This window comes from Lagopus leucura, unplaced genomic scaffold, assembly GCF_019238085.1.
Source record: "Lagopus leucura isolate 7727_CA_CO unplaced genomic scaffold, USGS_WTPT01 Super-Scaffold_100001, whole genome shotgun sequence".
NCBI lineage: Eukaryota > Metazoa > Chordata > Aves > Galliformes > Phasianidae > Lagopus > Lagopus leucura.
The window spans coordinates 68,853,659-68,881,495 of record NW_024962262.1 but is presented as its reverse complement, the minus strand read 5'-3'; the positions used below and the strand labels follow the sequence as shown (position 1 = coordinate 68,881,495).

General features: G+C 46.0%; 1 protein-coding gene across 2 annotated transcripts; it reads left to right on the top strand.

The window, feature by feature from the left end:
• The first annotated feature begins 5,393 nt into the window (after positions 1-5,393).
• Positions 5,394-23,972, top strand: DIPK2B (divergent protein kinase domain 2B). Of its 2 annotated transcripts, XR_006178207.1 has the most exons (6): positions 5,394-5,764; positions 10,849-11,113; positions 17,252-17,425; positions 18,718-19,006; positions 20,161-21,933; positions 22,968-23,972. XR_006178207.1 is itself a non-coding variant. In XM_042867773.1 (5 exons), the coding sequence occupies exons 1-5, from the start codon at positions 5,541-5,543 to the stop codon at positions 20,499-20,501; spliced, it is 1,293 nt and encodes a 430-aa protein (XP_042723707.1). In that variant the 5' UTR covers positions 5,394-5,540; the 3' UTR covers positions 20,502-22,809. The 2 variants fall into 2 exon arrangements, 1 of the variants encoding a protein (XP_042723707.1); XM_042867773.1 differs by lacking the exon at positions 22,968-23,972 and having other exon boundaries at positions 20,161-22,809.
• Positions 23,973-27,837: the final 3,865 nt, after the last annotated feature.

Here is a 27,837-nt window from a genome sequence, read left to right as displayed (position 1 = left end):
TGACCTGTAATTAGCAGTTGTGTGGTGACTATAGAATTGTATTCTTTGGTACATACGAAAAATAAAGCTCACTCCCTAAAGTGCAACTGTAGTGGTTGTGTTATATTTATTGATATTCATAAGATGAATTAAATTCAGATCTGATTTTACTCCTTCTAGCATTGGGTTGGTCAAGACCATTTCCAAGGTTACTCAAAGAAGTCTTCATGTCTTTCTTGCAAACTGTCTGACCTCTCCTTGAATTCAGACAGCTGCAATAACAAAACTGATGAAAAGCACAGATAAATGTACTATCACCCAAAGAAACAAAAAAAAAAAAAGGAGAGGGGAGGAGAGGGGAAGGGAAGGGAAGGGAAGGGAAGGGAAGGGAAGGGATGGGACGCTACAATCTGGCAAACGAGAGAAATCGAAACAACGAGTATCCAAAAGGAAATATCTGGTTTGATAAGGTTGACTGTCTGCTACTGAATCAAGTGTCTCCAATGTTTTATTCTTTCCCTGCATATTGTTTTTTTTTTCGTTTACTCAGTGACTAGTTCAGAAGAAATCCTTTCATGCTCCTATTTTAAATGTCTTTCACTTTGGAAACCAAGCTGCTATTTCAGTAGCTGTGGTTCATTAGCCAACCCATTCAAAGAGCGTGTTCCTGCCATGCCCTTTTTATTTTAGCTGACCCTGTTTTGTCCTGCTTCTGCTTCACAGATGAATTTGATAGAAAATGTGAAGTTATGGCACCAAAAAGTCTGCATTATTCGTAATCCATTTAGTGGTTTGGACACAGGCTCAATAGCATCTATCCAAGAAAAATATCACTGGTAGGTCTTTCTCTTCTGGAAAACTGCATGACATGAAAATATTTCTCATTTTCTCAAAAGAGGATAATTTTCATTTATGTATTTGGCCTGGGAGAGACCCTTTGTTTCCTTGCCATAGCTCTGCCAGAGGAAATCCTGCTGCACACACCAGTGCTTCTGCTGCAGGCACATGGACTGGGGAGGTGCAAGACACCGTGGGGCTGAGTGTGCTCCAGGGTCACTCAGTAGAGGATGAGTGCTCCTTGTTGGTGAGCTTTGTTCCCCTTCCAGGTTGCTCCTCCTCAATTCTCTCCTTCATGGTTTGTGCAGGAAGTAACGAGTATCACCCCCACCCCTACCAAGGGATCTGGTCTGCAACCAATTTCCCTTTGACTATCACTTTCCTCTAGGCTCAAGTTCACCATATCTCTTTTTTTTCTTCCTGTAGACACCAGTGTACCTAAATCAAGGATCTTCTATATTTCTTGCTGCTCTGCATGATCTTCCCTAAATGCCACAGGCAGCACCGTAGCTGGTAGCATTTGGTGGCCTTTTGTGCTGACATTTCAGCCTCTTACAAAAAAGAACTGCCCTTATCTGCCAGCCACAGAGCCCAAGGCTTTTCTTCTAGCTGACTTTTGCTTCCAGCTGCCTACCAGTGTGCAGAGGCAGAGATTTCCAAGCAGCAGGCTTCCTGGTCTGCAGCAGCAGGAGCCAGGAAGAATAAAAAATATTATAGATACAGAGCAGCAACTGTTTTCTTATATTAATAATAGAGTAGATTATTGATGCTTCTGATGAATTATATCTAGGCTTGTCAAACAATGGGCACTATTTCCTGGCGAGGCAAAAAAAAGGTGAAATTTTTGTTTGTGTTTTATTATCTTCATTGATTCAAAACATAGAAAAATCCATACGCTCAGAACGTCAAATCTTCTCATAGTGAATGGCAGTGAAAACATATTCTACCCACTCAACTCTGGTGTTCGACACCACCCACACCTCAGTGGCCGCTTTTTCTGCCTTTGTTTGCAGTGTGGGCAGTGGCTTGGGTTTGCTTTCTTGCTTCTCCTCCTCTCCCTCTGTCTTTTCTCTTTCAGCAGGAGAAAAAAGGAAAGCAAGAGCATGCAGCAGAAGTTGTCCATTTCTACTCCAACTAGAACAGAAATTTTGTGTTGCAGATCACTCCAAAACAGATGTTTCTTTCATAATCATGAAAAAAATTAAAAAAAAAAAAAAACAAAAAACACAACAGAAAAAGGAAATGATCGCATCCTTCCAAACATTGTGAGTTTTGTAGTGTTGAAAAAGATGCATTTTTCATTTTGAAAGAATTGAAAATGTCTCAAGCTGTTCTAGCTATTAATCCACACATCCAGCCTGAAATGGGATGGAAATGATAAGCGTCTCGGAACCAAGCCCGTGCCGGTTGCTCGGCAATAGTTTAACGATTATCTTGGATGTGATTAATGAAAATCACACTTAAGAGCAGTCCTTCTGCACCACACCCTGCAAGACCTCCCACTCATCCTGCAGCACTGCTCTGAGCAGACGCCAAGGGCTTATCAGGCCCTGAGAGCAGCACAACCCACCGCAGACCTCAGGAAGAGCAGCAGCCTCCCCTCTTCCAGCCAAAGTATGGTTTTTCCTGTATTTTTTTCTTTCCTGTGCCTGGCAGAGCAACACAGCCATCCTGCATCCCACCAGGCAGTTCTCTGTTGCTGAGCAACCCCGTGCTTGCTGAGAGGGCCCTTTTGCAGCAGGAAATCTGGTGAGGAAATAGTGAGGGAAATGAGGAGAAGAGCAACGAGAGCCTTGCCGGGGACATGCACTGAGGGGCAACGATGCTGCTGCCAATCCTGCTCCTCTCTACCTGCCCTGTTCTGATGCAGTGAGTGGCCTCATCCATCAGTTAATTAATTAGTTAAAGAGGATTCCTCGTCTGCAAAGCCATGTCCACTTGAGTGGAGGTGGGAGAGGGATAGAGGTGGAAGGAGGTGGTGCTGAGCTTGGTTGGTGGGTTTGGTGAGGGCTGTGTGGGTCTCTTTCTGGAACATCAGGCAAGAATTTTTGTACACATTGACAAATAGCTGCCATTGTAGTAGAGTATAGCTTAAGCTGATCTGTAAGATCTGCAGGAGGCATCATGCTAGATGGCTTCTCTTGTTTAGAATGAGAGGTAATGAGCTTACACCGTGCCAGGTGAGGTTCAGGCTGGATATTAGGATAGGTTTCTTCTCTGAAAGAGTGTTGAGGCAGTGGAACAGGCTGCACAGGGAGCTGGTGGAGTCACCATCCTGGGAGGTGTTCAAGAGCCATGTGGATGTGGCACTGAGGGACGTGGGCAGTGGGCACGGTGGGGGTGTGCTGGTGGTTGGACTTGGTGATCTCAGTGGTCTTCCCAACCTTAGTGATTCTATGATTCTACACTCAGCAAGCACAACATTGCTTTGTGCGTGTTGTTGCATGGAAGTATCTTGCTACAAGGATATGTGCAGGTCTCGTGGGCTCTTTGGGGCTGCCCTTCCCAAAGAGCTGAGTTCCATCAAACCTCACTGTGACATTGTAAACCTGAGCTGCTGCTTCTGCCTGGCATAAGCAGAAAATTTAGAAGACAGCTGTGTGATAATGACATCTACATGCCATATCACTAGGATGGAGGCAACAAAGCTCCTTGAAAGAGGTTTCTTTCAAAAGCATAGCAATTCTCAAAATACATGGCAAACTACCATTTTCTGGCTGCCATCATAGACTAGCTCAAAGATCTATGTATAATTTCTAAGCTTCGTTTTCAAGACTGTTTCCTACGCACCTCATCTGTGCTCAGCGACAGCCAAGGCTGAACAGAAATGCTTGGTGGAACAAGGAGATCAGGGCATGGGGGCAAGTGCAAATGCCATGAACAAGCTTCTGATGTGGTTCCAATTAACCTGTTCCCAATTTTTGAACAAAAAGCTGCTTTTGTAACATTTTAGGGTGATACAGGCATGGAGCACTGCAGGAAAATACAATTGCATGTGCTGTTCCTTGGGAATATGAGCACTGGTATACGCATTCCTAAATCAATCAAGAATGCACGAACATCTTGGCCATCCAGACAGCATTAATAGAACCAGAAACTCCGCTGCCAATGTGTTTTTCATGTCAGAGCTCTGGAGTGCCTGGGGCTTGCTATGGGAAAGGCCAGGGCTGAAGCCCTTCCTTTTTCCTTGGGTCACTGAGCTGGCAGCCAGGAGTCCAGGTTACTGTTCTTAAAATCATCAGGGAAAAAATGAAGCCTGAAGAATGTTGAGAAACTGAGGGATATGGGCTTTATATATGATGTAGTGAAGATGAAGACAGATTGCTAGTGTTTAATTTTGGTAACATCCAGAGAACAGCGGGGTAGGAGCAGCGCTAAGCCAACGGGTGATGCAGAGCTGCTGGCAGGAAGCAATGCAAAGGGCTGATGTGTGTATAGGGACAGCAGCCACCTCCCAAGGAATGGGATAAACTTCTGGATGCAAGTACTTGGCTCTAGCATGGGCACTCTCACCAGCAGATTCCAAAGAGCTTTACACCAGAGCACACAGCCAAATGTGGATATGCAGAGTAGTGCTGCATGCTGGATGCTCGTGTAACAGAACAGCACAGCCTCTTTCCTCTGCAGCTGGCAGGATGCACTGCATCCCCTGCCTTCTCTGCAGTGCTTGTCATCCTTGCTGGGCTGCTCCCTTGCAGACAAACCCTAAATGCCATCATCACCCTCCTGCTCATGCAAAGGGGAGGAGAGGCTGCCTTCCCTCCAGAATGCAGAAGGAGTACTTTGGTCAGAGTTGCCTCTGCCAGCACTTCTGGTGCCCAGCCTCAGTCCTGCTCTAGGCCAGGCTGGAGAGCCAGCAGTTTCTGTAACCCTCACAACTCTGGCCAAAGGCAAGCAGTTTGTGGGTGTGATCTCTGGTTTATAAGTGTATTGGGAACCTCTGGCAAGCTCTTGCATTAGTTCCAACCCATCCTCTAGCTTATTCCCAGTGCCCTTTGGGAACTCAGAAGCCTTGCTGCAAAGCTCTGGTTTGGGGCATGACTTGATTACAGGCATGTTAGCTGAGCTGCTTTTTTCAGGCAGTTTCAGGCCACCCCACATCCTACAGCAGGAGACACAGCACTGCAGTCTGCTTTAGCACCATTTCCAAGAGACAACACCACCAATCAGAGTTTTTGGTGTTTCTCTGAGGGGGAAACCAAGCCAAGCGAGCATCCAAGAAGTCCATCCATGTGTCACTGCAAGTCTCCAGGAATGAAGCAGTGCGAAGGGCCAAGACTCAGATTAAATATGTGTTCCTGCCACACCATTATTCCTTCCCAATCAGCAAGCGTCCCACACTTGCCCTTTGCTCCAGCAGCAGGATATCCTCCGTTTGTCTGCACAAAGTGTGGATGAGCGCTCCTCTGCCTTGTTTCCCAGCCCGCCGATGGGAGGGTCAGCGGGGCCAAAGCAGCTGCCGCAAGGAGAGGAAAGGTAACCACGGCAACCCAAGTTATCTGCATCCTCCATGTGTTTCCTTCTCCCCACCCTGCACCATATCTCCCCCACCCAAATCTCATACCGGTAGAACCAGGGAGCAGCTGGCAGGATGGGGGCTGCGGCCGCGTGTCTGTCACCTGGTTATGCTTTGGGGCTCACCGCATTGGACTGAGATCACTGGAGAGGATCTGGGAGACTGCAGAAGGGCAGTGTGCAACAGACAGAGCTCTCCACTATTGTAGATGGGGCGCTGGATATGCTGCCTTTGCTCCAGAGTTGCAGATTGGTTGATGCTGCTCCTGGTTTTGGCTCGTAGCTCTAACCCTTCCGCAGCAGCAACAGCTTCGCCGTCTGCGCCCCACGTCAGACCCAGCTACAGCTTTGGCCGCACTTTCCTGGGACTTGATAAATGCAACGCCTGCATTGGGACGTCCATTTGCAAGAAGTTCTTTAAGGAGGAAATAAGGTCAGAAACTCAGCACAGTCGTTTTCTCATAATAACTTGAAAACTGCCTGTTAGCATTTCCCTATGCTTTATTGGAAGCCAATGGAAAGATAACATCACCAGGCTGCCACTGCAGCACCTCGTATTTTAAATTATTTTACATGTCTATGTGCCGCTGCTCTGCTTCTGTTTTCTCTTACAACCATGCAGACCTGATCAGACCTCAGCTCTGAACCTTAACTTGAAAGCAGGAGTGAAAGACACAGCTCTCTGCACAGGGATGTCTCTGAAAGAGCTCAAGACAGTGATGGAAGGGGGAGGTGGGGGAAGGGAGAAATCAGTGTGTTTCAGTGTCACTGGAAGCATGATGCTATGAGCAGCTGAGAAAGGTGAGGGCTGATTCACTTTGTGTTCTCCCAGTTGGATATGTTAACTACAAATATACCACCTTGCACCAGCTGCAAGAACTTGTATGTGCAGAATTGCCTCCAGGTTGATGGGATGTCCACTGCCTTAGTCAGGCTGCCCTAAGCAACTTCAGGCTCAAAGCAGAGCACATCTGCTGGCAGGAGGAAAATGTCGCTGATAAGTTTGAGGAGAAAGTAAAAGACAGCACTTGGCAGAGGAAGGGTTTATTGGGTCTGATAAGATTTATAGAGCCGGATGAATGTTCTTTTATAGAGCCGGATACACTTGCTTTTATGGATATAAAAACCTGGGAGAGAAGGAATGACTATAGCAAAATTGTATTCTTAATGCTGCAATATGAGCAGTATAACATTGGGCAAACTACTCTTTTCCTACGGAGTGACTCCATTAAATGCAGCACAGTAAAGCCAGAATGCTCTGGATGAGGTGGCCATGCCAGCACCCTGTGCCCAATGCTCCTTCTGCTCCACTGCCCCCTGGCTTCCTGACTCTGGCTCATGCTGCAGGCAATGTGAGGGTATGCAGAAATGTCCCGCAACACCAAGAGAGGCAGGGACAAAATGTGTCCCCTTGCTTGATTCCTAAAGCAGTCAGAATATGGGGCAAAAGTAGAAAATTTTGGAGGCACTCCTATATCCACTCCCATGTACCTTTTCCTGTGTTCACAAAGATGGATTTCTCTCTTAATTTGCACTGGGAATGATACATTACTGTGATGCTCAGAGGGCTGGAACACCTCTCCTATGAAGACAGGCTAAGAGAACTGGGCTTGTTTAGCCTGGCGAAGAGAAGGCTCCAGGGAGAACTCTTTGTGACATTCCAGTACTTAAAAAGAGCTTAAAAATAGGAGGGAAATCAACTTTTTACACAGGCAGGTAGTGATAGGACAAGGGGGAACTTTTTTAAACTAAAAGAAGGGAAACCTAGATTAGGTGTCAGGGAAATCCTTTACCCAGATGGTGGTAAGGCAGAGGCTGCCCAGAGAAGCTGTGGTGCCCCATCCTTGGAAGTGCTCAAGGCCAGATTGGATGGGGCCCAGGGCAGCCTGAGCTGATGGGGGGCAGCCCTGCCTATGGCAGGTGTTGGGGCAGTGTGGGCTTTGAGCTCCCTTCCAAACCAAACCATTCTGTGAGTCTGTGATGCTCCTTGCAGCTTTGTGTCAATGCTGGTAACTAGTTTTGGCCAAAACTACTGGAAAAGTTTGAAAAAGCTGGAATGTTTGGTTGTTGTTGTTTGTTTGTTTTTAATTTTTTTCTTTCTTATTTTCTTTCTTATTTTTTTAATACTTATTTAATATACATATTTAAAATATTCAGTACTTCAAAGACAAGCAAAATTATTTTGGCTGAAACAAAAGACTTGGTTTCATCCAGTATAAAGAAAAGCAAGTTTGATTTCCTCCCTTGTTCAATTCTGGGCTGATGCAAACCCCACAGCTGGCAAATCAGCTCTTCATGCAGATCTCACCAACCATTTTCTCTAAACCCAATCTGGCCCTGAGTAACTGCTCAGGCCCTGCACGAGGCTGACTTACTGCTGTGGCATAACACAGTGACGCATCTCATAGGCATCCAGCATGCGTGCCAGGACAGCATTGGGCTGCCTGGAAACGATGCCAAGCACAGAGTGGCCATGACCCCAACTGGGACCCCCTGGCATCCTTGGGGAAACGGCTCTCCCAGTGCTGTATGCCCGGAGCTGGGCTCTGTGCTGCGTCATGCATCCTGGCTCTGATGACTGCAGGAGGTGGCTCTGCACTGGTGCCTGCCTGACATGAGCTCCCCTGAGATGGGCACGAGCCAAGTCACAAGGCATGTTTATGCTTAATTAAAAAAAAAAAAAAAAAAAAAAGAGAGAGAGAGAGAGAGAAGGAAAGAAAGTCCCAGCCTGTAGCCATCTCTTTCCTTTACGTGCCTGGCATGCTGTGCCTGCCTTACAGATTAGGCGCTGGGAGGGGTCGTGACGCAAAGCAAATCACAGCAAGGCACGGCAATCACTTTCTGCTCTTTGGTCCAATCTCACAACCAGCCAAAAAAAATTTTTTTAAAAAAAAGCAGGAGGGGGGAGTTCATTTTAGGTCAGATACTTGGATCACAGGGAAGCTCTGATTTCGTACTGGGCAAAACGCCCCAAAGACCAAAATGCCCTGACCTCGGCATGGGGCCAGCTGCTGGCTGCAGAAGGAGCCGGTCCATTTCTGTGTCCGAAAGCACCCCTGGCACGAGAAGCCATCAGTTCTTGGAAGCAGAAAGAGGCTGCACACACTGATCCTTGAAGGGTAAATTTAGTGGGGATGAAAGCTAATGAACCCCCTCAACATTTCTCAGTGTGGAGTTCCCAACTGGAAGTCAAAAAGAAAAATTAGCTTCAACCCTCGGCCTCATTAGTGCCTTTTCATTTACCGGCAGCTAGCTGCTCCTGAAGGGCACCCCTTGCCTCTCCTGTTTCAGTTCTGAGCTATCATCAGCTTTAATTTATAGTGAGATTAAATTAAGAAATGCTTTCTTATGCACTCTGGCAATGTATAATTAGGAGACCCCAGGGGCAGCCAGTTCAGCTGCTGGCCATGCTGAAGGCTGGGATTCAGCTGAGCTCTCGCATCTTGCCAGTGAGCTTACAGAAAGCACGACTCAGGCTGGGCTGTGGGGGCAGCCCAAAAAAACATCATCACAGCTTAACTGGTTGGCCAAACACTCCCCTCTGAGGCCTGTGCAGGGGGAGAATTTTGGTGCACAGTGCTCATGGCCACAGCAATGACATGCGTCTGGCACAAAGTGTCCCCTCCTTATCCTGCCAAGATCCCCCAAAACTTCTGTAGTCTTGCATCCTGGTCTTGCATACTGGCTGCTAAAACCCTGTGTCAGAGGCGCGCAATGACCCTGGCACTGAGTTTCCATCCCATATCCTACATCTCCCCTTATAGCAAGAGAGTTCCTGGTCATGGGGACAGCTCCAGGCAGCCAGGCACCCTCATCTGAGCCTCCTTCACTGGCCTCAGCCCAAGGGGTAGAAGGAAGGTGGCTGCCCAGAGCTGTGACATGGCCAGGAAAACTGTGTGAACCCCAGAGAAGACTTTGTAGCTGAGGAAAGCACTCAGTCATGATATTAAACTTTTTTTTTTCCTAGAGATTTATCAATGGCATTGAAAACTTCAAACAAAATCACAGAATCATAGAATCATAGAATGGCTTGGGTTGGAACGGACCTTTAAGATCATTTAATTCCAACCTCCTGCTATAGAGAGGGGCACCTCCCACTACACCAGGTTGCTTAAAGCCTCATCCAGCCTGGCCTTGAGTGCTTCCAGGCAGGGGACATCCACAGTCTCACTAGGCAACCTGTTCCAATGTCTCACCACCGTCACAGTAAATAATTTCTTCCTAATATCTAGTCTAAATGTAGGCTCTTCCAGTTTAAAAGCACTTCCCCTCATCCTACCACTACCTGCCCTTTTAAAAAAATCCCAGCTTTCCTGTAGGCTCCCTTCAGATACTGGCAGGCCACAATGAGGTCTCCTCTCAGCCTTATCTTCTCCAGGCTGAAGAACACAGCTCTCTCAGTCTGTCCTCACAGGGGAAGTGCTCCAGCCCTCTTATCATCTTCATGGCCCTCCTCTGAACTTGCTCCAACAGCTTGACGTTCTTCTTGTTTTGCAGGCTCCAAAACTGGACACGATACTCCAGGTGGGGTCCTACGAGAGCAGACAGGCAGAATCACCCCCCCTCACCTGCTGATCATGCTATCTTACATGATCTTTATTTCAGCATTAGTTCAAGGCCAGATTGGGTGGGACTCTGGGCAACCTGATCTAGTGCCTGATTTAGTTGTTGGCAACCGTGCTTATGACAGGGAGGTGGAACTAGATGATCTTTCTGGTTCTTTTCACCCAAGCCATTCTATCATTTGTTATTCTATGATTCCATGATTAATGAAAAAAAATTACACCTGTCTATCATGCATTAACACCAGGTAAATCATACAATCATAGAATAGCCTGCATTGGAAAGGCCCCATGAGCATTATCCAATAGAACTCCAGGCTCCACACAGGACCACCCAAAAATCAGACCAAATATCTGAGACAATCGTCTAGACACTTGAACTCTGGCAAGCTCGGTGCCGTGACCATGCCACCACCTTAGAGAGAAAGGTCATCCTGATAATTCCAAACACATTTATTTTCATAAGTTTTTGTTCTGCAGAGTATTTGAAAGTGTTGATTATTCCTTTTTTGGCCAATTTCCCTTTGCAGCTTAGGAAATCTCAAAATGTCAAAAATTCCCTCTTAACCGAAACCCTGAGACTTCTCCCTTCTTTTTTACTCTCCATGTGGTCCAAATTTTAGCATTTATCTCTCCTCTCCCCCTCAGGGCACCCCCATAACAAGGAATATTTTTAAGTGAGGAATGAACGAGGACATTTTGTCCGAGCATATTTCCACCCGGTCTTCTCACTGAGTGCACATGAGACCGCGCTCTAACCCACATGGGCCCCACATGGGAAGAGGTGCCCCAGTGGTGCTAATGGGGACTCCCCCCAAAATCCCCCAGACCTCTCTGTGAGATTTCCGCAGTTCCCCATGGTGCCTGAGGGCAAAGCGGTGGTTGCACTGGCGCGGTGGGCATTGGCGAGGTCTGTTAACCCGCTCTCCCTGGGGCTCTCGTTTTGGTTTGGCAGGTTTGACACCTGGCTTTCTTCTCATTTAAAGCTGCCCCCCAGCTACCTGCTCAGCTACTTGGGCAACTACACCGATGATACCCAGAGCTGGAGGATGGTTGACATCACCCGCCTGACCACCAAGTACCAGCATGACCGGGCTGACCAGCGCATCTGCACCTCCCTGCTGAAGACCAAAACATGCAGCCTAGAGCAGGCCCTGCGCCGCACCCATCGCTTCCAGAAGTGGCTGAGGGCCAAGCGCCTCACGCCCGACCTGGTGCAGGTCAGTGCTCCACCGTGAAACTACGTCAGCCCATGGGGATGCACGGGAGCCTGCACAGGCTCTATTCCTACCTGAGGCACAAAGAGGAGGCCCGGACTGCCCTGTGCTGCAGGTGGGCCAGGCATGGCCTCTCAGTTTTACTCAGGAAGGGCAAGAGTGGGGCTCCTGGCTTCTTCTGTAGGCTGATGGTGAACTCTTTTCATTGGTGCCTGGGCTCTTTTCAGTGGTGTGCAGCAACAGGACAAGGGATAAGGGACATAAACTAGAACACAGGAAGTTCCATACATATATGAGGAAAAACTTTGTCAGTGTGAGTGACAGAGCACAGGAACTGGCTGCCCAGAGGTTGTGGAGTCTCCTTCTCTGGAGGTATTTAGGACCCACCTGGATACTTGCCTGTGCAACCTGCTGTACGAAACCTGCTTTAGCAGAAGGTTGGACCTGATGATCTCCAGAGGTCTCTTCCAACCACTGTTATTCTGTGGTTCTGTAAAACAGTAGCTGAGTGGCTCCTGAAAGCAAAACCACACTCCCCAAAAACACTTTCCCCTTATAAACAACAGCAAAGCATTTTAATAACTGTTGGCACAGGGTAGGGGCTATGTGCGCTCTGGAATGAGCCCCTATTAGGTGAGGAAGGATTATTCCAGTTCTTCTCAATTCTTTTCTTCCATCCTGAGAGCATCATTCTCCCTTTAATGAGGGAAGAGAAAGGGACTTGTTCATTTGTTTTCCTAAAAAGGCAACAGCTTCCTCCAATCTGCACACTGCCACACTGCTCAGCTTTGCTGTGTGCTACAGACACATTACTTTACATTTTCTATTTCATGGATCTGTATCTCCTGAAAATGAGCCCCCAGCTGAGCTGGCTGGAAAAAAAGGCAACATCACATCCGTTTTTAAGAAGGGCAAAAAGGATGCCTGGGAACTACCGACCTGTCAGTCTCACTTCTGTCCTAGGAAAGATAACGGAGCAGATTGTCCCGGAAGCTGTGCTATGGCGAATGGAACAGGGAGGTGATATAGGAAAACCAGCATTGCTTCATCAAGGGCAGTTCCTGTTTGGCCAACCAAGTAGCCTTTTATGATGGTAGCATTACATCAATGGACAAGGGAAGAGCAACTGAGGTCATCTGCCTTTACTTCAGTAAGGCCATTGACATGTTACCCCACAACATCCTTCTCTCCATATTGGATTTATGATATGGATATGGATATAAATATGGATTTAATGGGTAGACTGTTTGATGAACTAAGAACTGGCTGCAGGATTGAGTCCAGAGAGCAGTGGTCGATGGCTCCATGTCTGGATGAAAATCAGTGAGCAGTGGTATCCCACAGGGGTCAGTGCTGGGACCAATACTCTTTAATATCTTCATCAGTGACATTGACAGTGGGGTCAAGTGCACCCTTGGCAAGTTCACTGATAATACCAAGCTGTGGAGTGCAGTTGACACATCACAGGGACAAGATGAGCTCCAGAGGGACCTAGACAGGCTTGAGCAGTGGGCCTAGGTGAACCTCATGAGGTTCAACAAATCCAAATCCAAGGTCTTGCACCTTAGTCAAAGCAACATCCATTATCAATACAAGCCGGGGGTTGAAAGGATTGAGCGCTGCCCCGGTGAATGACAAGCTGGACATGAGCAAGATATGTTCCCTTGCAACCTAGGTAGCAAACTGTGTCTTGGGTTGCATCCAAAGAAGTGCGGCCAGCAGCTTGAGGGAGGTTATCCTGCCCCTTTACTCTGGGCTGGTGAGACCTCGCTGGGAGTACTGCATCCACATGGGGAGTCCTCAGTATAGTAGAGACGTGGATCTGTTGTGGCACATCCAGAAGAGGGCCACAGAAATGATCCAAGTGATAGAATACCTCTCCTACAAGGACAGGCTGAATGATCTGGGGCTGTTCAGCCTGGAGAAGAAAAGGCTGCAAGGTGAACTGATAACAGCCTTTCAGTTTCTAAACGGAAGCTACAGGAAAGAAGGGAACAGATTCTTTAGTAGGGTTTGCTAGTAGTGATAGAACAAGGCGAAATGGCTTCAAGCTTAAAGACGGTAGATTTATGTTAGATATAAGGGAAAAGTATTTTACAGTTAGGGTGGTGAAGCACTGGAACAGGCTGCCCAGAGTTGTGGTGAATGCCCCATTCCTGGAGACTTTCAAAGTGAGGCTGTGTCTGGGCAACCTGATCTAACTATGTATGTCCCTGTTCATTACAGTGGAGCTGGACTAGATGATTTTTAAGGGTCCCTTCCTACTCTGAAGATTCTATGATTCTTTGAACCTTTGAAGTGAACCTCAGGGCCAGCCCAGGAGGATGTGTCTAAGGACAAGCTCCATGGAACATCTCAGCAGTCCCAGCAGATTTTTAAGTGAAGAGAGGTCCTAACAGGCTGCAAGACCTGAATTAATACATGTTGGCCTCAGGACTGTGCCACTCCTGTTTTCATAGTTCTTTCACTCTGTAGATCAAGTGGAGGAATTGACATTAGTATGTAAATCTGTTTTAACAGCATGTAGACTGGGCTATAGAATTATAGAATAGAATCATTAAGGTTAGAAAAGATCTTTAAGAACAACTAGTCCAACCATCAACCCATCCCCAGCACTGCCCATGTTCCTCAGTGCCACATCCACACGGCTCTTGAACACCTCCAGGGACGGTGACTCCACCACCTCCCTGGCAGCCTGTGCCACTGCCTCACCACTCTTTCTGAGAAGAAACCTTTTCAAATATTCAACCTGAACCTCACCTGGTGCAATTTGAAGCCATTATCTCTCATCCTATCTCTGTTACCTGGGAAAAAAGGCTGACCCCCACCTTGCCACAACCTCTTTCAGGTTATTGTAAAGAGCGATAAGGTCTCCCCTGAGCTTCCTCATCTCCATTCTGAACAATCCCAGTTTTCCCAACCTATGCAGAAGAGCACATTGGTCTCACTTGGTCCAACTTGCCCACAGCCACAGGAGCACCTCAGAAAATGCAGGCTAGCGTAAGCCATCAGAGGGGTTTTGTTGGGATACAGTTAGCCACTGTGAATTCTTTCCCGTAGCACTACTTTTCTGGAATTTTTGGAAGTGCTAATAGTGAGTGCACTGCTCGTGCCCAATGCAATTCCCACCCTATTTCATGATCCTATGGTCACCCAAGGATTCCTGCTCTCCCCTCACTGCAGTATTGGCACTGAGACAAGCTATTGGGCTGAACTAATTTTGTCTTTTGTAACAGGCAATCACAGCAACCCTCCACATTCTCAAATCAGGATGACAGACCGTGAAGTGAAGCTTTTCCACTTTACGCTGCCTGCCCTGCCTGCCCCAGCTACCAGCAGAGCTGCCACATTGATTATTTCAGCCATCACAATGAAAATCGTTATCAGAGGCAGCAAAGCCTTCACTACTAAAATTCTGCTGGGAGTGAAGCTCAGCTCAGGCTCTGTGCTGTTGCCTATCCTGGCTTTTGTAACCCATGCAGCAGCACCACTGCGCACTGCTTTGCCTGCACATTGGCCCAGAAGCTTGTCACTACAAACCAGATTGCTGGTTCACTGTGTTGGAGGGGAATAACAACAAAAATGTGGCCCAGTTTCAGTATAGGTTTCCTGCAGGAAAAGTTATAACCCTGGCTACAAACACGGCCTGGAAAACATGCAAGGGTAGTAGCAGTGGTGATACAGAGGAGATGAGTTCCACGGCTTCATAAGGCAGTCTCAGGTTCTGTTTTTGGAGGTGAACAGAACGCTTGGCTTCAAGTGGCCAGGAGCTGCATATGCTTCATCACCTACATCAGGAGTCTTCTGCTGGGTCCCATCCCAAGCTTGGTTTGGTGAAGCTGTATCCAGGCAGCAGTGCATGGAGCAGCACTGAGCAGTGCTCCTAGGCTGTGTTGCTCTCTCTTGGACTGGCTGAATAGAAAACAAAGTGAAGAAAATATGTCTTCCAGAGTCATCTTTTCATCCTGTCTGATGGATTCTGGGTACACCGACATGAGATGTGCATACATATGCATACATGGGAGTTTAACACAGATCACATGTTATGCAGTAGGGAATAGATATCACAGTTGAGTGTAGGTAGGCATTGTAGGAAGTACTCAGTACAAAAATGTAGGAATTTAATCAAAGTAAATAAGAAGCTTTCCATTGTCAATCACAAACAAGATGTCAGGCTGCCTGTCAAGTCTTATTCTCCAGGGTGGTAAGACACTGCAAAGGACAGGAGATACTCTGAGATAAATCACTTTCTTCAATGTCTTCAAGTGTACATGCTTCAAATTTTTCTTCCATTGGCAGTTTTTGTCTGACAGTTTTACAGCTATGGCTGTAGGTATGTTCCATCATTCTGCTGGAAACAAGAACCCTGCTCTGCTGAAACACCAATGCAGGTGCCAAACTTCCTACATTTGTGTAGCTCTGCCAAATCCAAAAGTCCCCACCACCCAGTTTTTGTGGACCAGGGTTGTCATTAAACTGTAGGAAACTGCACCAGTATTTGATATATATGTGGCAGCACCAGTGGATGAGCATCTGGAATTTTGTTTGGCTCAGTGGGAGGTGCTAGGGCTGGCAGCTAAGGCTGAGTACTCTTCATGCACTCCCCTGTGCCTACATGGCTCCAAGCTGAAACCCCACTCACCAGCTCTGTGTCAACTGAAAAGGGAAATAATCGAGCTTCATCAGGTGTCAGTCACTGTGTTAGTCATGAAAACCCTGAAAGCATTGTTGCCATTCTTTGGACCTGTTCCAGCACCTCCATGTCCTTTCTGTACTGAGGTGCCCAAAACTGAACACAGTACTGATGGTGGAACCTCACCAGTGCTGAGTACAGAGGCAGGATGACTTCCCTAGTCCTGCTCACCACACCATTCCTGATACAAGCCAGGATGCCATTGGCCTTCTTGGCCACCTGGGCATGCTGCTGGTTCATATTCAGTCAACTGTCCATCAGTACACCAAGGACCCTTTCCATCAGGCAGCTTTCCAGCCACTCCTCCCAAAGCCTGCAGGGTTGCCTGGGGTTATTGTGACTAAAATGCAGAACCCAACACTTGGCCCTATTGAAACTCATACAGTTAATCTTGGCCCATCAATCGATCCAGTCTATCCAGGTCCCTCTATAGTGCCTTTCTCCCTTCTGGCAAATCAACTCCTCCCAACTTGGTGTCATCTGCAAAGTTAATGAGAGTGCACTCAATCCAGTAATTAACAGTTTGTGCAGGAAAGGCTGTGAGAGATCTACCTCAGAGCTACCAAATGACTTGGGGAGATTCTGAGTCAAATTTTTGCTCCCAGCATGAAGAACAGCAGGCAGCAAATGTGAACACAAGTGCCCTGTCCTCTGAAGAGTATCTCACAGCCACCAAATTAGAAAGTAAACCCAAAAGATAAATTTGGCTACTTGAATCATTTGGTAATGATGGCAATGATTCAAGAAAAAGTCTTAGCAAAAGCCTAACTCCAACAGAGGAAAGGCTGGGCAGCATTTTTGCACTGCTATCGGGAGCCCTCCCCACATCATCCTTCCTTCGTAACTGAACACTGACTTTAAAAAAAAAAGGTCTTTTTCTACAACACAGGTATAAATGTATATGCCATTTATCCCAGCCGTAGGTCACTTACTACAATTTTACACATTCATGCCCCCAAATTAAAAGGTGAAATACAGTGACGCTGAAGCCATTAGCCCAACACTTCTTTACTCATTGCTGGCATCTACTAGAAAATATGCCCAGGTTATTCCAATCTATTTCTGATAGCTAATGCGTAAGTTTTTCAGAGAAATAATATATGTTGTGCTGGTACCCATGTACAAAGTTTATTTACAGTTTTAAAGCATGTTTACTGACCTTAAGGAAAAGTATTTCCAAGAATGCCGCTTGTAGGCTAAGCAAGCAAGGAAGCACTCTGAAAACATTGTTTGAAGAAGGATGTGACTCACTGGCAGAGCAAAGAAGAGGCAGCCACAGGCTAGTGGTGCTGCCAAGGCTGGAGGCAGGAGCGCAGAGCTTGGCAAGGAAGGAAATGGAGTTGGTGGAGACCATGGCTGTGCCATGAAGACTGGGTACCATTTTCAAAATCTGTGATATCTCACAGATGGAAGATAAACATTCTTCTCACGTTTTGCCCCTACAACAGGGTCTGTCCAGCCCCTTGCTGCGCTGCCCATCCCAGCGTCTTCTGGACCGGATTGTGCGGCGCTACGCTGAAGTGCCAGATGCTGGCAGCATCTACATGGACCACCTCACCGAGCAGGACAAGCTGCGCCTCCTGTACACACTGTCAGTGAATTCACACCCTATCCTCTTACAGGTAGGTACCGTCTGCCCTGGCTGGAAACATCACCCTGCAGCCTCTTGCAAGCATGAGACGTGCGCCAGTCCTTGCTGCCTTTTGCAAGCTCCCCAAAATTCATGGCGCATGTTTCTTCTATGGGGCTGGGTGATTGAAGCCTCCTGCAGGCTTCTTGCATCAGACTGTAAAGTTGCTGAGAGATACAGATGCCCAACCCCTGAAATAAATCAGAGCCAGATGGTTTATTACAATAGTGCAATGTGAAAGACGGGGTTTTACGCATCTCCAATGTTTCACTGTCATGTTTGCAATTGATAATATATTACTCAAAATCACAGTTTGTTTATAAAATCCAGAGTATTTATAAAAAACAGAGATCATGCATTAGCATGTGAAGTCAAGATGCAGCATTCTGGTGGAACATGAATTCACAGGGCACAGATTTCCTAGGCTCAGTGTGCTGTGGCTGTTATTGTTTGCATGCCTCTGGTTGCTAGCTCCATAGCAGAGGGCAGCGCTAAAGAGGTGTTTGGTTGGATTCAGCCAAACCATACAACTGAGCTCTGAGTTTGAAGGTAGGGAGCTTCTCTGGTCCTCTCCTGGCACATGATCTCCTCTCTTCCCTTGTAGGTGTCTCCAAGGGAATATCCTCACCACAATCTCTCCTCTAGCTGTCACTGCTATTTCTTGCATCCCTTTCTGATAATGATGCAACCTCTTCTACCTGCCTCGAGCCACTGTGCTCCTCCACCCAGGGAGGGGGAACAATGCGCAGTGGAGCAGTTGAGCAATTTCCACCCTGGGACATAAAGGCCTGGGGCAGCTTCACTGCCAGCACGACAGTTGTAAGCTCCGTTCAGATGTCCCCAGTGCAGCAAATATCCAGCATGTCCATCTGGAAGCCTGCAAAGTCTCATCTTTGAGAGAGGCCACACAGGTCTTAGAAATCAGTTGAAATTACTCTAGCTCCACCTCACCTTCAAGCTGTGACTTCAGCTCTGTCGTTCTCATAAGGGAGCCATCAAAAACCCCACAGAGAAACCTAAAATTAGCTCTTCTGCGTCTAAAAATTTAATGAATTTAGAATCTATTATTGTCTTATGCATTCCAATTAGTCTACTTCATGGAACAGATTTTGAAATATCAGACTCTTCTTCCTTAGCTGCCAGAAGAAAAGATAAACGTAGTATGGAGCAGTGCCTCCTCTTGCTGCTGGGGCATTTGAAGTCACCTGGAGGGAGGTGGGCTCATGGGCAGAGAGCATAGTGAGCAGGGTCGGGTGTCAGCGCTGCTCTCCCCTCTCCTGGCAGATCTTCCCTGATGTGGAAGGGTGGCCCTTCCCACGGTATCTGGGCTCCTGTGGGCGGCTGGTGGTCAGCGCCAGCACCCGGCCTCTGAGCGACTTCTTCAGGGCAGCCCCTGAGGTGGCAGCTGACCTGGCCCTCCAGCTCCTCGCCGTCCTCCGCTCCATGGGCAACAACGACCTCAACTATTTCTTCTACTTCACCCGTGTGGACGTTGGCACCTTTGGCGTGTTCAGCAACGGGCATCTGTTCATCCGGGATGGCAGCACGCTGGGCATCATCGACAAGGAGGAAGGTACTCAGCAGGCTCTGGGCCCATGCGTCTGTCAAAGGGGGGCTTGGCACAACAGGGCAAAACAAATTATTCACCTATTATGTTCAGCCCTTCTGCTGATTTATTTTATTTATTTTTTGATCAACCAAACATCACTTGCTAAGCTTAAACAATAGAAGGTTCAAGGAGAGATTTACCAGCACTAAGAGGCAGTCCCTCCAAGCAGGGAAATTGAGCAGGCATTTTGCTTATGCCTTCAGTGGAGCGGGGACTGATGGATGCTCTGCATGTGGGTCTCAGTCTTACATCTTCCTCTCTGTAATGGGCAGCAGCATTCAGTGCGCTCTCCGTTATGCACTCACTACATTATTTCTCTTTTGTAAAACATATATCATACAAATGTCAGTATTTGCAAAGAGATTCTTCATAGGTTCATTTGTTTCAAGTAAAGCATTGTATTTACAGTGTATATAATACAGTGTATTTACAGTGATAGTATTAATACAGTGATAACAAAATTCCTCTTTTGTCAGTCTTGCTTAAAATGAAGTATTGCTATTCACTTTCCACAGGTTAGACTGGTCTACTACTGGAAGTAGAGCTAGACAAGGAATATTTCAAAGAATATTATTATTTAACAATTTCATTTTGAGTGTTTAGTTTTTCAGAAGACCTTTGCTCAACTTAAATATTCAGCTGAATGCATCTCAAATATTTAGAAAGAGTTGTCAGAGGATTTTCCACTCAGTGTTTTTTTTCTTGTCCCAGCAGATATTATGGTTGTCTTGACTCCAGCTAGATGAGCTGTTTTTGCGATTTAATGATTTTGGGTAACATGGAAAGAATACGGGTTTAACTGTTTGTAGTGGTTTCTGTAGGAACTCCATGTTCTAAGTTATTGCTCGGGTTCTTCCCATTTCTTCCACCCCACTTTGACCCAACAGACGTCTCTCCATTTCCTGTGCAGGGCAGTTCAGTAGAGCCCTGTCATTCATCAGGAAACGTGTATTTCAGTAGGAAAAAACCCATACACAGATTGCACAGTGTATTTTGAGGTGAAAGACTCTATCCTTTAGAGACAAGTAACCCTATATTAACTCAGAGGTATAGACATACGTGATTGTGCAGCAATTTGCTCCCATCTGCCTAACAACTGTTTTAATTATCTTTATCAGGGAGCCAACCAATGGATGGCCAACAGGACTATAAGGATATCTTTAGCTGTTTGACCATGGACTGCCAGTCTGCATTTGTGTCCTGTAACTCCATCAGAGAGAAGCAGAGCCTTGTCTTGGTGTGTCAAGAGCTTTTACCTAAGCTCCTGAAGGGGAAGTTCCTGCCACCTGTACAGGAGAAAATAGACAGCTTCCTACAGCACTGCGTAGAGGGCCTCACTGATGACCAGGATGTCAATGAGGCAATGGCAAAGCTGGCACATCTCCTGAAGCCTCTACAGTCTTGTGATTCACGTTTTGCCTACCGCTACCCGGACTGCAAATACAGTGACAAATACTGATGGTTTTGAAGGAAGGCTGCCCAAGAAGGATTGGGCAGGGTCATCCCCAAGCAGTGTAAGAAGAAGGAACCAGAGTAGCTGAAAGGAGCTGCACCAATTCCGGAGCTTCCTCACAGAGATGAAGGAGTTGGGAACAGAGTGCACATAGGATTTATTGTTCATCTCCCACAGATGCATTTGTTACTTGGGATGTTAGATGTGATGTAAGGCTTATGGATTATAAACATTATCATGAGGGACAGAGACTACAGGATTAATAAATCTTCTTCATGTATTTTGGCCTTGGAAGAGTTTTCCATGCCATCCATTAAAGAGAAGACCTCTGAAGGCAATGTGCTCACAGCTAGCTAGATAGCAGAATTTTATTGCCAAGTACAATTTCCTGATCAAGATGATTTATACATGATGTGAGATGGATGGAAGCATTTAAGACTTTATTTGTGGAGATTTTTAATGCTCTAAAAACCATAGACAAACTGAGCCACCTGATGAGTTCCTTACCTTCATTCATCACAGATCACCCAATGTCTCTTGAGACCTAATTTTTCTAATCCTACAATATACTTACTTTTAGTCTTTTCCAAGTTAATTGGCAGTAATTGGAGTCTAATAAGTGTTCTTGTTTACAGGTTAAAAACAAACCAAAATAACAACAAAAAAACAACTCTTAGATGTGGCTGTCCAGAAGACACTTTCATACTTTTCTCTCTAAAGCAAACAGGAAGGAAGCATTTAAACAAAACCATTCAAATGGGAAAATTACCTTAAGAAGAGAAACAACATGGCCAGAGGTTGAGATATTAGTTTACCCTAGCAGTGAAACCATCTGAACATCTATCCCTACTTCCTCATTCATTTGCTTTTTAAAGGAGAAATTGGAAGTCAGTCCCAAAGGATTGACTCAGGTACCTACAATTTGAGGTGGTGGACTCGTGTTTTCACACAGAATTAGACACATGTGCCTTGTTTTCTGCAGAAAGGTTGCAGAAGTTGCAGAATAGAAAAACACGGTTTGCCTAGAATCAAAGAATGCCTGAAGTTTGAAGAGACATCTAGAGGTAACCAGGTCCAACCCCTGCTCCAGCAGGCACACCAAAGGTAGGGTGTCCAGGTGGCTTCTGAACATCTCCAAAGAGGAGACTCCACAACCCCTGTGGCAGCCTGTGCCTGTGCTCCATCACCTGCATAGTGCTGCTGTTCAGATGGAGCATCCTGCTTTCTGGTTTGTGCCCACTGCCTTTCGTCATGTCACTGGTAACCATCTAATCTGTGTTGATCCCCAACCCACGAGTTCTTTGTGAGGTGTCAGAGAAACACACTAAACTTTCCCTATGTTCAAGGGGGCTACTTCTCTTCTGGTATTCAGGCATGCAGGAGTCACCGACCATATTTGACTAAGCTGAGTCAGAAGCTAAATGTTCTGGATCCCCCTGTAAGTATTTTCATCATGGAAACAGTCTTCCTCTAGCCATGGTTCAAAAAAGAAACCAGTAACAAGCATAAAACCAGAAAAAGATGATAGTGCATTTGCATTGGTAATGATTGTACAGAGTTAAAGGGAACAGGAAAGCAAAATTTTGTGCTGGCTGTGGAGGGGTTCTGTTCACACAGAGCACTGGGCCTGGGGTGAAGGCAATGCATGTCAGGTATCCAAAAACACATGCCATTCTGACACTGGGAAAATGTGACCTAGGACATTTACTTTTCCTCTTGGCATGAAACATTAAGTGCACCTTTCACCTCTCAAGAAGCAGAAACATTGAAAATAAAATGTAGGTAAATTTAGCTTGAGGTCCAGATGGTTCAACAGAAAAAAATGTTTAAATATACAGCCTAAGCTACTGTTGCAGCCTTCTTTCATGATTTCAGTCTATTTCTACATCATGGCTCTCTTCCAGTATGAAAAACATGTCCTTTGCTAGATCCATAAGGCTGCCTAACAATCTGTTTTCAACAGTTTTTCTGGAATCTGTCTGCATCTTTGATCTCTCAGTCTGTGATTTTACCTAAAGCTGCACCTTGGCACCAGGCTGCTTTCCCTCCAGCAAGGGAAACTTGCTGGCAGCCCCTCACTGGGGAAGGAAAATCTCCTGCTCCACCACCACTCACTAATTAGTAATTAGGTGCTACCCCCTGGGATGCTTGTTGTCATCTTGCACTCAGTGCTGAAGGGCTCGTACATTTGTAAGCAAAATTGTCCAAAAAGCCCTAACGGGAAGAACTCATCTGGTCCAATAGAATCACAGACTCATGGAATGGTTTGGGTTGGAAGGGACATCAAATCCCACGCTGCCCCAACCCCTGCCATGCTGGGCTGCCCCCCACTGGCTCAGGCTGCCCTGGGCCCCATCCAACCTGGCCTTGAGCACCTCCAGGGATGGGGCACCACAGCTTCTCTGGGCAGCCTGTGCCTCACCACCCTCTTCTTCACATCTAACCTAAATTTCCCTTCCCTCCATGCCACAGGAGAAATCATTTGCAAACGGTGGGTCTGCGGAAAGGTCTTCACTGTCAACTCATGACTCAGGTCTGAGCCAGCACCAGGCAAAAGGACTTATGGGCTTTGAGTGGACCCTGACATCCTGTGATCCTAAAATGCCACGTGGAGGAATGGAGGAGCCATGGCCTTACTCTGCTGCTGGACCCAGGTGGCAAAATGTCAGCAGGAGTTTTATGGCACGTAGGGTCTACTTTCACACAACTTGCTTAAAAGTTGTTGAAGTTGAGAAGGGTGTCCCTACTTCCTTCAGTAGGCTTCTATATAATTTTTTTTTTCAAATGTGATTAAAAATATCTGGATCGTGGATTTAAAAATACAAAAGCAGCAGAAGCTGCAGTGATCAGCAGTTTCTCTTCAGACATAGATTACAAAGGCCAAGCCTATGTAAGACCATGACTAATATGCCAGCCATAGAATCAGTCCATGGCTCAGAAAGTAATAATTTTCCTAAACTAAATCTTATTTCCCTGTATTTCTCTGGCCTTCTTTTTTCACTGCCAATTTTTTACTTTAATATTTTCTTTTCTCTTGGCAGTCAGACCCTGGAATCAGTGCCCACCCTGTCTGCCAGCTTCAGTCAGGCCTTGAAATGCGAGTAGGCCACAATCCAAAAGGATGTGAAATTAATTTATAAATGGCAATTATTTTAAACCTAATCCTCCCCAAAAGAACTCTCGAGTAATTTTTTCCTCTCTGCATTTGAGTTATTTCTGACAGCGGCTTTGTGCAAGCCTTTGCAAACTGTTCCTGCTAACAACGTAGAGCATTCCAGCCCTGCTGGTTTCTGCAACAAGAAGAGAAACTGCCTTGGTCCTCTACCAGTCCTACATGCAGTCTGAATGCTTCCTATATCTCTGCGGTCTTTATGTCCATGTGTTTATTAGGTGTCTCTCTTGCTGTATAATATCCTGCATTTTTTTTAAGCTTTTATGTCAAGAGAGTCTTGGTTCATAAAACTGTATTTTCTGCCATGTTTCATCTAGTGGCATACTTTAATACTCTCATTTCTCAGGGTGGCAGCAAGTGATCATCACTTTACTCCCTACGCCCCTCTGGGCTTCCCACAAGGTGCTATCCAGAAAGCATTGTGGCATTTTCAAGAATCTGGTATTGGTGCTCAACAGCTCCTTTTTGCTGGAGCAGCCGAACACATTTTGAGTGAGGGCCTTTACAGCAAGCTCAGCCAAATGATGTTCATTGTAGGTGCTTTTCATTTGCCTTCTGATTATCTGAGACTTTAGGGTGCTCTTGGATCTCATCTGCCAATCACTCTCTACAGCCAGGTGCTCCAGATACTTTATTGCTAATTCCTCCTAAGTGAAACCTCAGCTTCTTCCATTATCACATGAATCTGGAGAGAAAAGCCATAACAAAATTCTTGAATGTCACGAGACACATGAAATCACAATAGCCGGCACCAAGGCTTTCTGAATTGGTTTAGCAAGATGCATTAATTTGATTAATAGGTATATCTAGTTGCCACTGTATCCTATGTTACTCTAACTCTCTGCTAAAAGGAGCCCGGGTAGGCATCTTGAAATTCAGAACAAGTAAACATAAATTTCAGGGAAAGAAAAATGAAATGAAAACAGCTGCTCATGGAAAGCACACTGTGGGGACGTAGAGATGGAGGTACCCTTTTCTTCCTTACTGGTTAGAGAAAATGGCTAAATCATCTGCTCTCCTCTGCAAGGAGATGAACTCAGCCAAAAGGTGTCTGGCTTGTTCTTAGCCACTGTCATCAAGGAAGGCTTGAACAGCTAAAAAGAGACCCACAGGGGAGGGTGAGGTTGACCCAGAAGTCCAGAAAAAATAAAACAGAAGAAAAACAGACAGAAAGACGGGACACTTAATAAGAATAATCAAACAGAAAGAAGGTATCAAGAACAGGATGAGAATAAGCTGCTCTTAGAATTCTGTGATTGTGTCATTCTTCACTTCAGTGTTGGACAGGAATGTGGGTTTATGTGGTAGATAGTACACTAGATATGCTGCAGTAAGACTAGCATGGAAATGGGTAGAGGATCTGCAAGGTCTGTGCTTTTAGGAGACCTGAAGCCTCATGATTGCACATGGCTCCTAGAAGAGTGGAGGCTGGCTGCTGGAGATTATCCATGCAAGGGTGGCCACTGATGTTGGGAGCCCCACTCACCTCAGTTATCTCCAGCAGCTGTGACAAAATGTCAGCCCTTAGAGCTTTGGCTCATATATCTTACATGGAGACAAATCCTCCTAAAAGAAAAGGAGAAATTGGAGGACCACCAGAAGGGAAGGAGCAGCAAGAATAATCCGATTTTCTCACTACAGATAGAAACTGTGTTTCTGGAATAGTTCTACTCTGCAGCATTTTACATCTGTGCTCTTTAGAGCAATGAGAGGAAGCTCTTCTTTCTCAACAGATCTCTAGTTGGAGCTGAAGGATGCTGCTTGTCCCATAAAGGAGTCCCCACTGCCACCAGCACTCCTTGATCCTGCTTTAAGGGCCGTGAAAATCCCACTACTGTTTCTCACCTCTTCCTACTACCAAGCTGGGTCAGGGGCTGGTTATGTGACCCCAGCCCTCTCCTAATTTTACTAGGAAGACAACAAATGTTGCCTCAGCAGGAAGAGACAAATGAGCACTGGTGAGAGCCAGAGCTGCACCTCCTTCACCTCCACCACCTCCACCAGGTCCCTGTGTAGCACCTCTCCAACAGCACCTCACTTCTTTAGGGACGAACTGGCTGGGATTTGCAGCTTTTTAACACCAAGCTCTATTCTTTCTAACACAATGTATATAAATTTAGTCTAAAGCAAACTTGTTCAGTGTTTGAAAGAGCAGGAATACTCCAACCTCTTCTCTTGGGAATTTAAGTAACAAGTTTGTCAGGTTTCTCAGTCCTATAGTACTACTATAGAGCAACAATACATACAGATACAACCTTGCCTTACATAGTTCATCTGGTATGTTACATGTAAAGTAGCTTTTTAGATTAACACCTACGGAAATGTCATGTTAAGTTCAGCATATTATGTGTTTTAAAAGGACCATGTCAGTCATGCTGTATTTCTTTTTCCTTTCAAAATTTAAACATTCAGTTGGATAGAGGCTTGTCAATTTCATTCCTCTAGTGATGTCTTAAAATAGTGAGCTTTTCTTCTTCTGAAAAAAAAATAATAATAATAATAATCAAGCCATTATGAATAATCAGATTTTTCACAGTGATGAAAAGACTTCCCTCTCTTCGTGTTCTTGGTATATGAAAAACTCAAGAGCGGTTCACCTTTGGATTTTTGCTCTGCTCTGGCTAAAGCAGCTGTAAACATTGACTCATTTTTTCCAACCTCCTGAAGCTGGAGACAAAGAACTGTTAAATGTTTGTACTACCTCTACTAGCCAAACAAAGCAAGGACTTGCCTACAATCCAGGTACTGATGAGGAAAAGGAGGGAAAAGACACTGGAATGATGATGGAACTCCATCACTCCATATGTCACTGAAGGGAGTCTCTGTATCACCACTCCTCTTCCAAAATATAAATCCCCTCAGCAGATGGGCAAAGGCTGGGAATTGCCCAGGTTTTGGGAAACTAGTTACATATTCTTTCCCATTTTCACTCACAGCATTGCTTGCATTGCCTGTCTCCTTCCACCGGAGACTGGGTCTTTGTGTCACCTTTGCCATTGTGAAGGCTGCACAGGATCATACCTCACAAGTCCCAGAGAATCACAACATTTTCCAAGGAAGACTGGGGTGATGCCTGATTCTCAGGGGCTTTCATCATAGAATCGTGGCTTGGGTTGAAGGGACCTCAAAGACCATATATTTCCAACCCCTGCTGTGGGCAGGGCTGCCTCCCCCAAGCTCAGGCTGCCCAGGGCCCCATCCAACCTGACCTTGAGCGCCTCCAGGGATGGGGCACCACAGCTTCTCTGGGCAGCTGTGCCAGCGCCTCACCGCCCTCTGGGGAAAGAATTTCTGCCTAACATCTAACCTAAATCTCCTCTCTTTTAGTTTAAAGCCATTCCTCCTCATCCCATCACTATCTATCTGTATATCTATAATGTTGATTTCCCTCCTGCTCATAAGCTCTCTTTAAGTTTTGGTTGTGTTTTCTGGATTCACTCACACGGGTTTCCCTTTTTGTCTACAAGGGCGGCTGAAAGAAAGCAACTGTATGAGCAGAATGGTGAGAAAATCTCAGAGGGAGCTTGCTTTGTCAGAGTGCTCTGAGAAAGCTCTCAGAAGTGAAGCAGTTCAGGTTTTTATCCAACAGTAGCATTGGTGTTTCTGAGTGTGTCATCCAACGGGAGTGGACATCCTGCTGGAGGGGGGATGTGATGGGGGCTGTGGGGCTGGGCTGAACTTCACAGTTGCACTCCCCTAGGTAGGAGCCAAGAAGAGCTTGCTAAAAATACAGCTTTTGCATGACCGAAGGATTGTATTTACAGCAATATAAAGTTACGGGGAAAGGGAGGCTGAGCAGAGTAGCTTCCAAATGGGGAACAGAAATACAAATCTGACCTTGAGCTTTCACAGAAATGTGCATACTGTTACTCTAAAAATTAGTCTAAACCCCTTAATTCAACTTTCTGAGTTGTGTATGGAGCCCAGCAGGAAGGCCTTCTGCTGTGATGGCTGCCCAAGTTCTTCTTGAACTGCCGTGCAACAGTGGGATCTGTTTAAAGACACTGCATTAGAAACTCAGAGTAAATATGTACCAAAAATAAATTAAAAAAATAACTACAAATTACACCCCAGGTGGCTAAACAGCAGCACAGCAGCATGATTCAAAGGAAACAGACACCTTTCAAAGAAGCAGAAAACAAATGTAGAAACTAGGCAAGTTAGGTGTAG

Coding starts and splice junctions, on each gene's coding strand:
- DIPK2B (XM_042867773.1), top strand. CDS start 5,541: ATGGGGCGCTGGATATGCTGCCTTTGCTCCAGAGTTGCAGATTGGTTG. Junction 17,426..18,717: donor CACACCCTATCCTCTTACAG/GTAGGTACCGTC, acceptor CTCTCCTGGCAG/ATCTTCCCTGATGTGGAAGG. Junction 19,007..20,160: donor CATCATCGACAAGGAGGAAG/GTACTCAGCAGG, acceptor TATCTTTATCAG/GGAGCCAACCAATGGATGGC.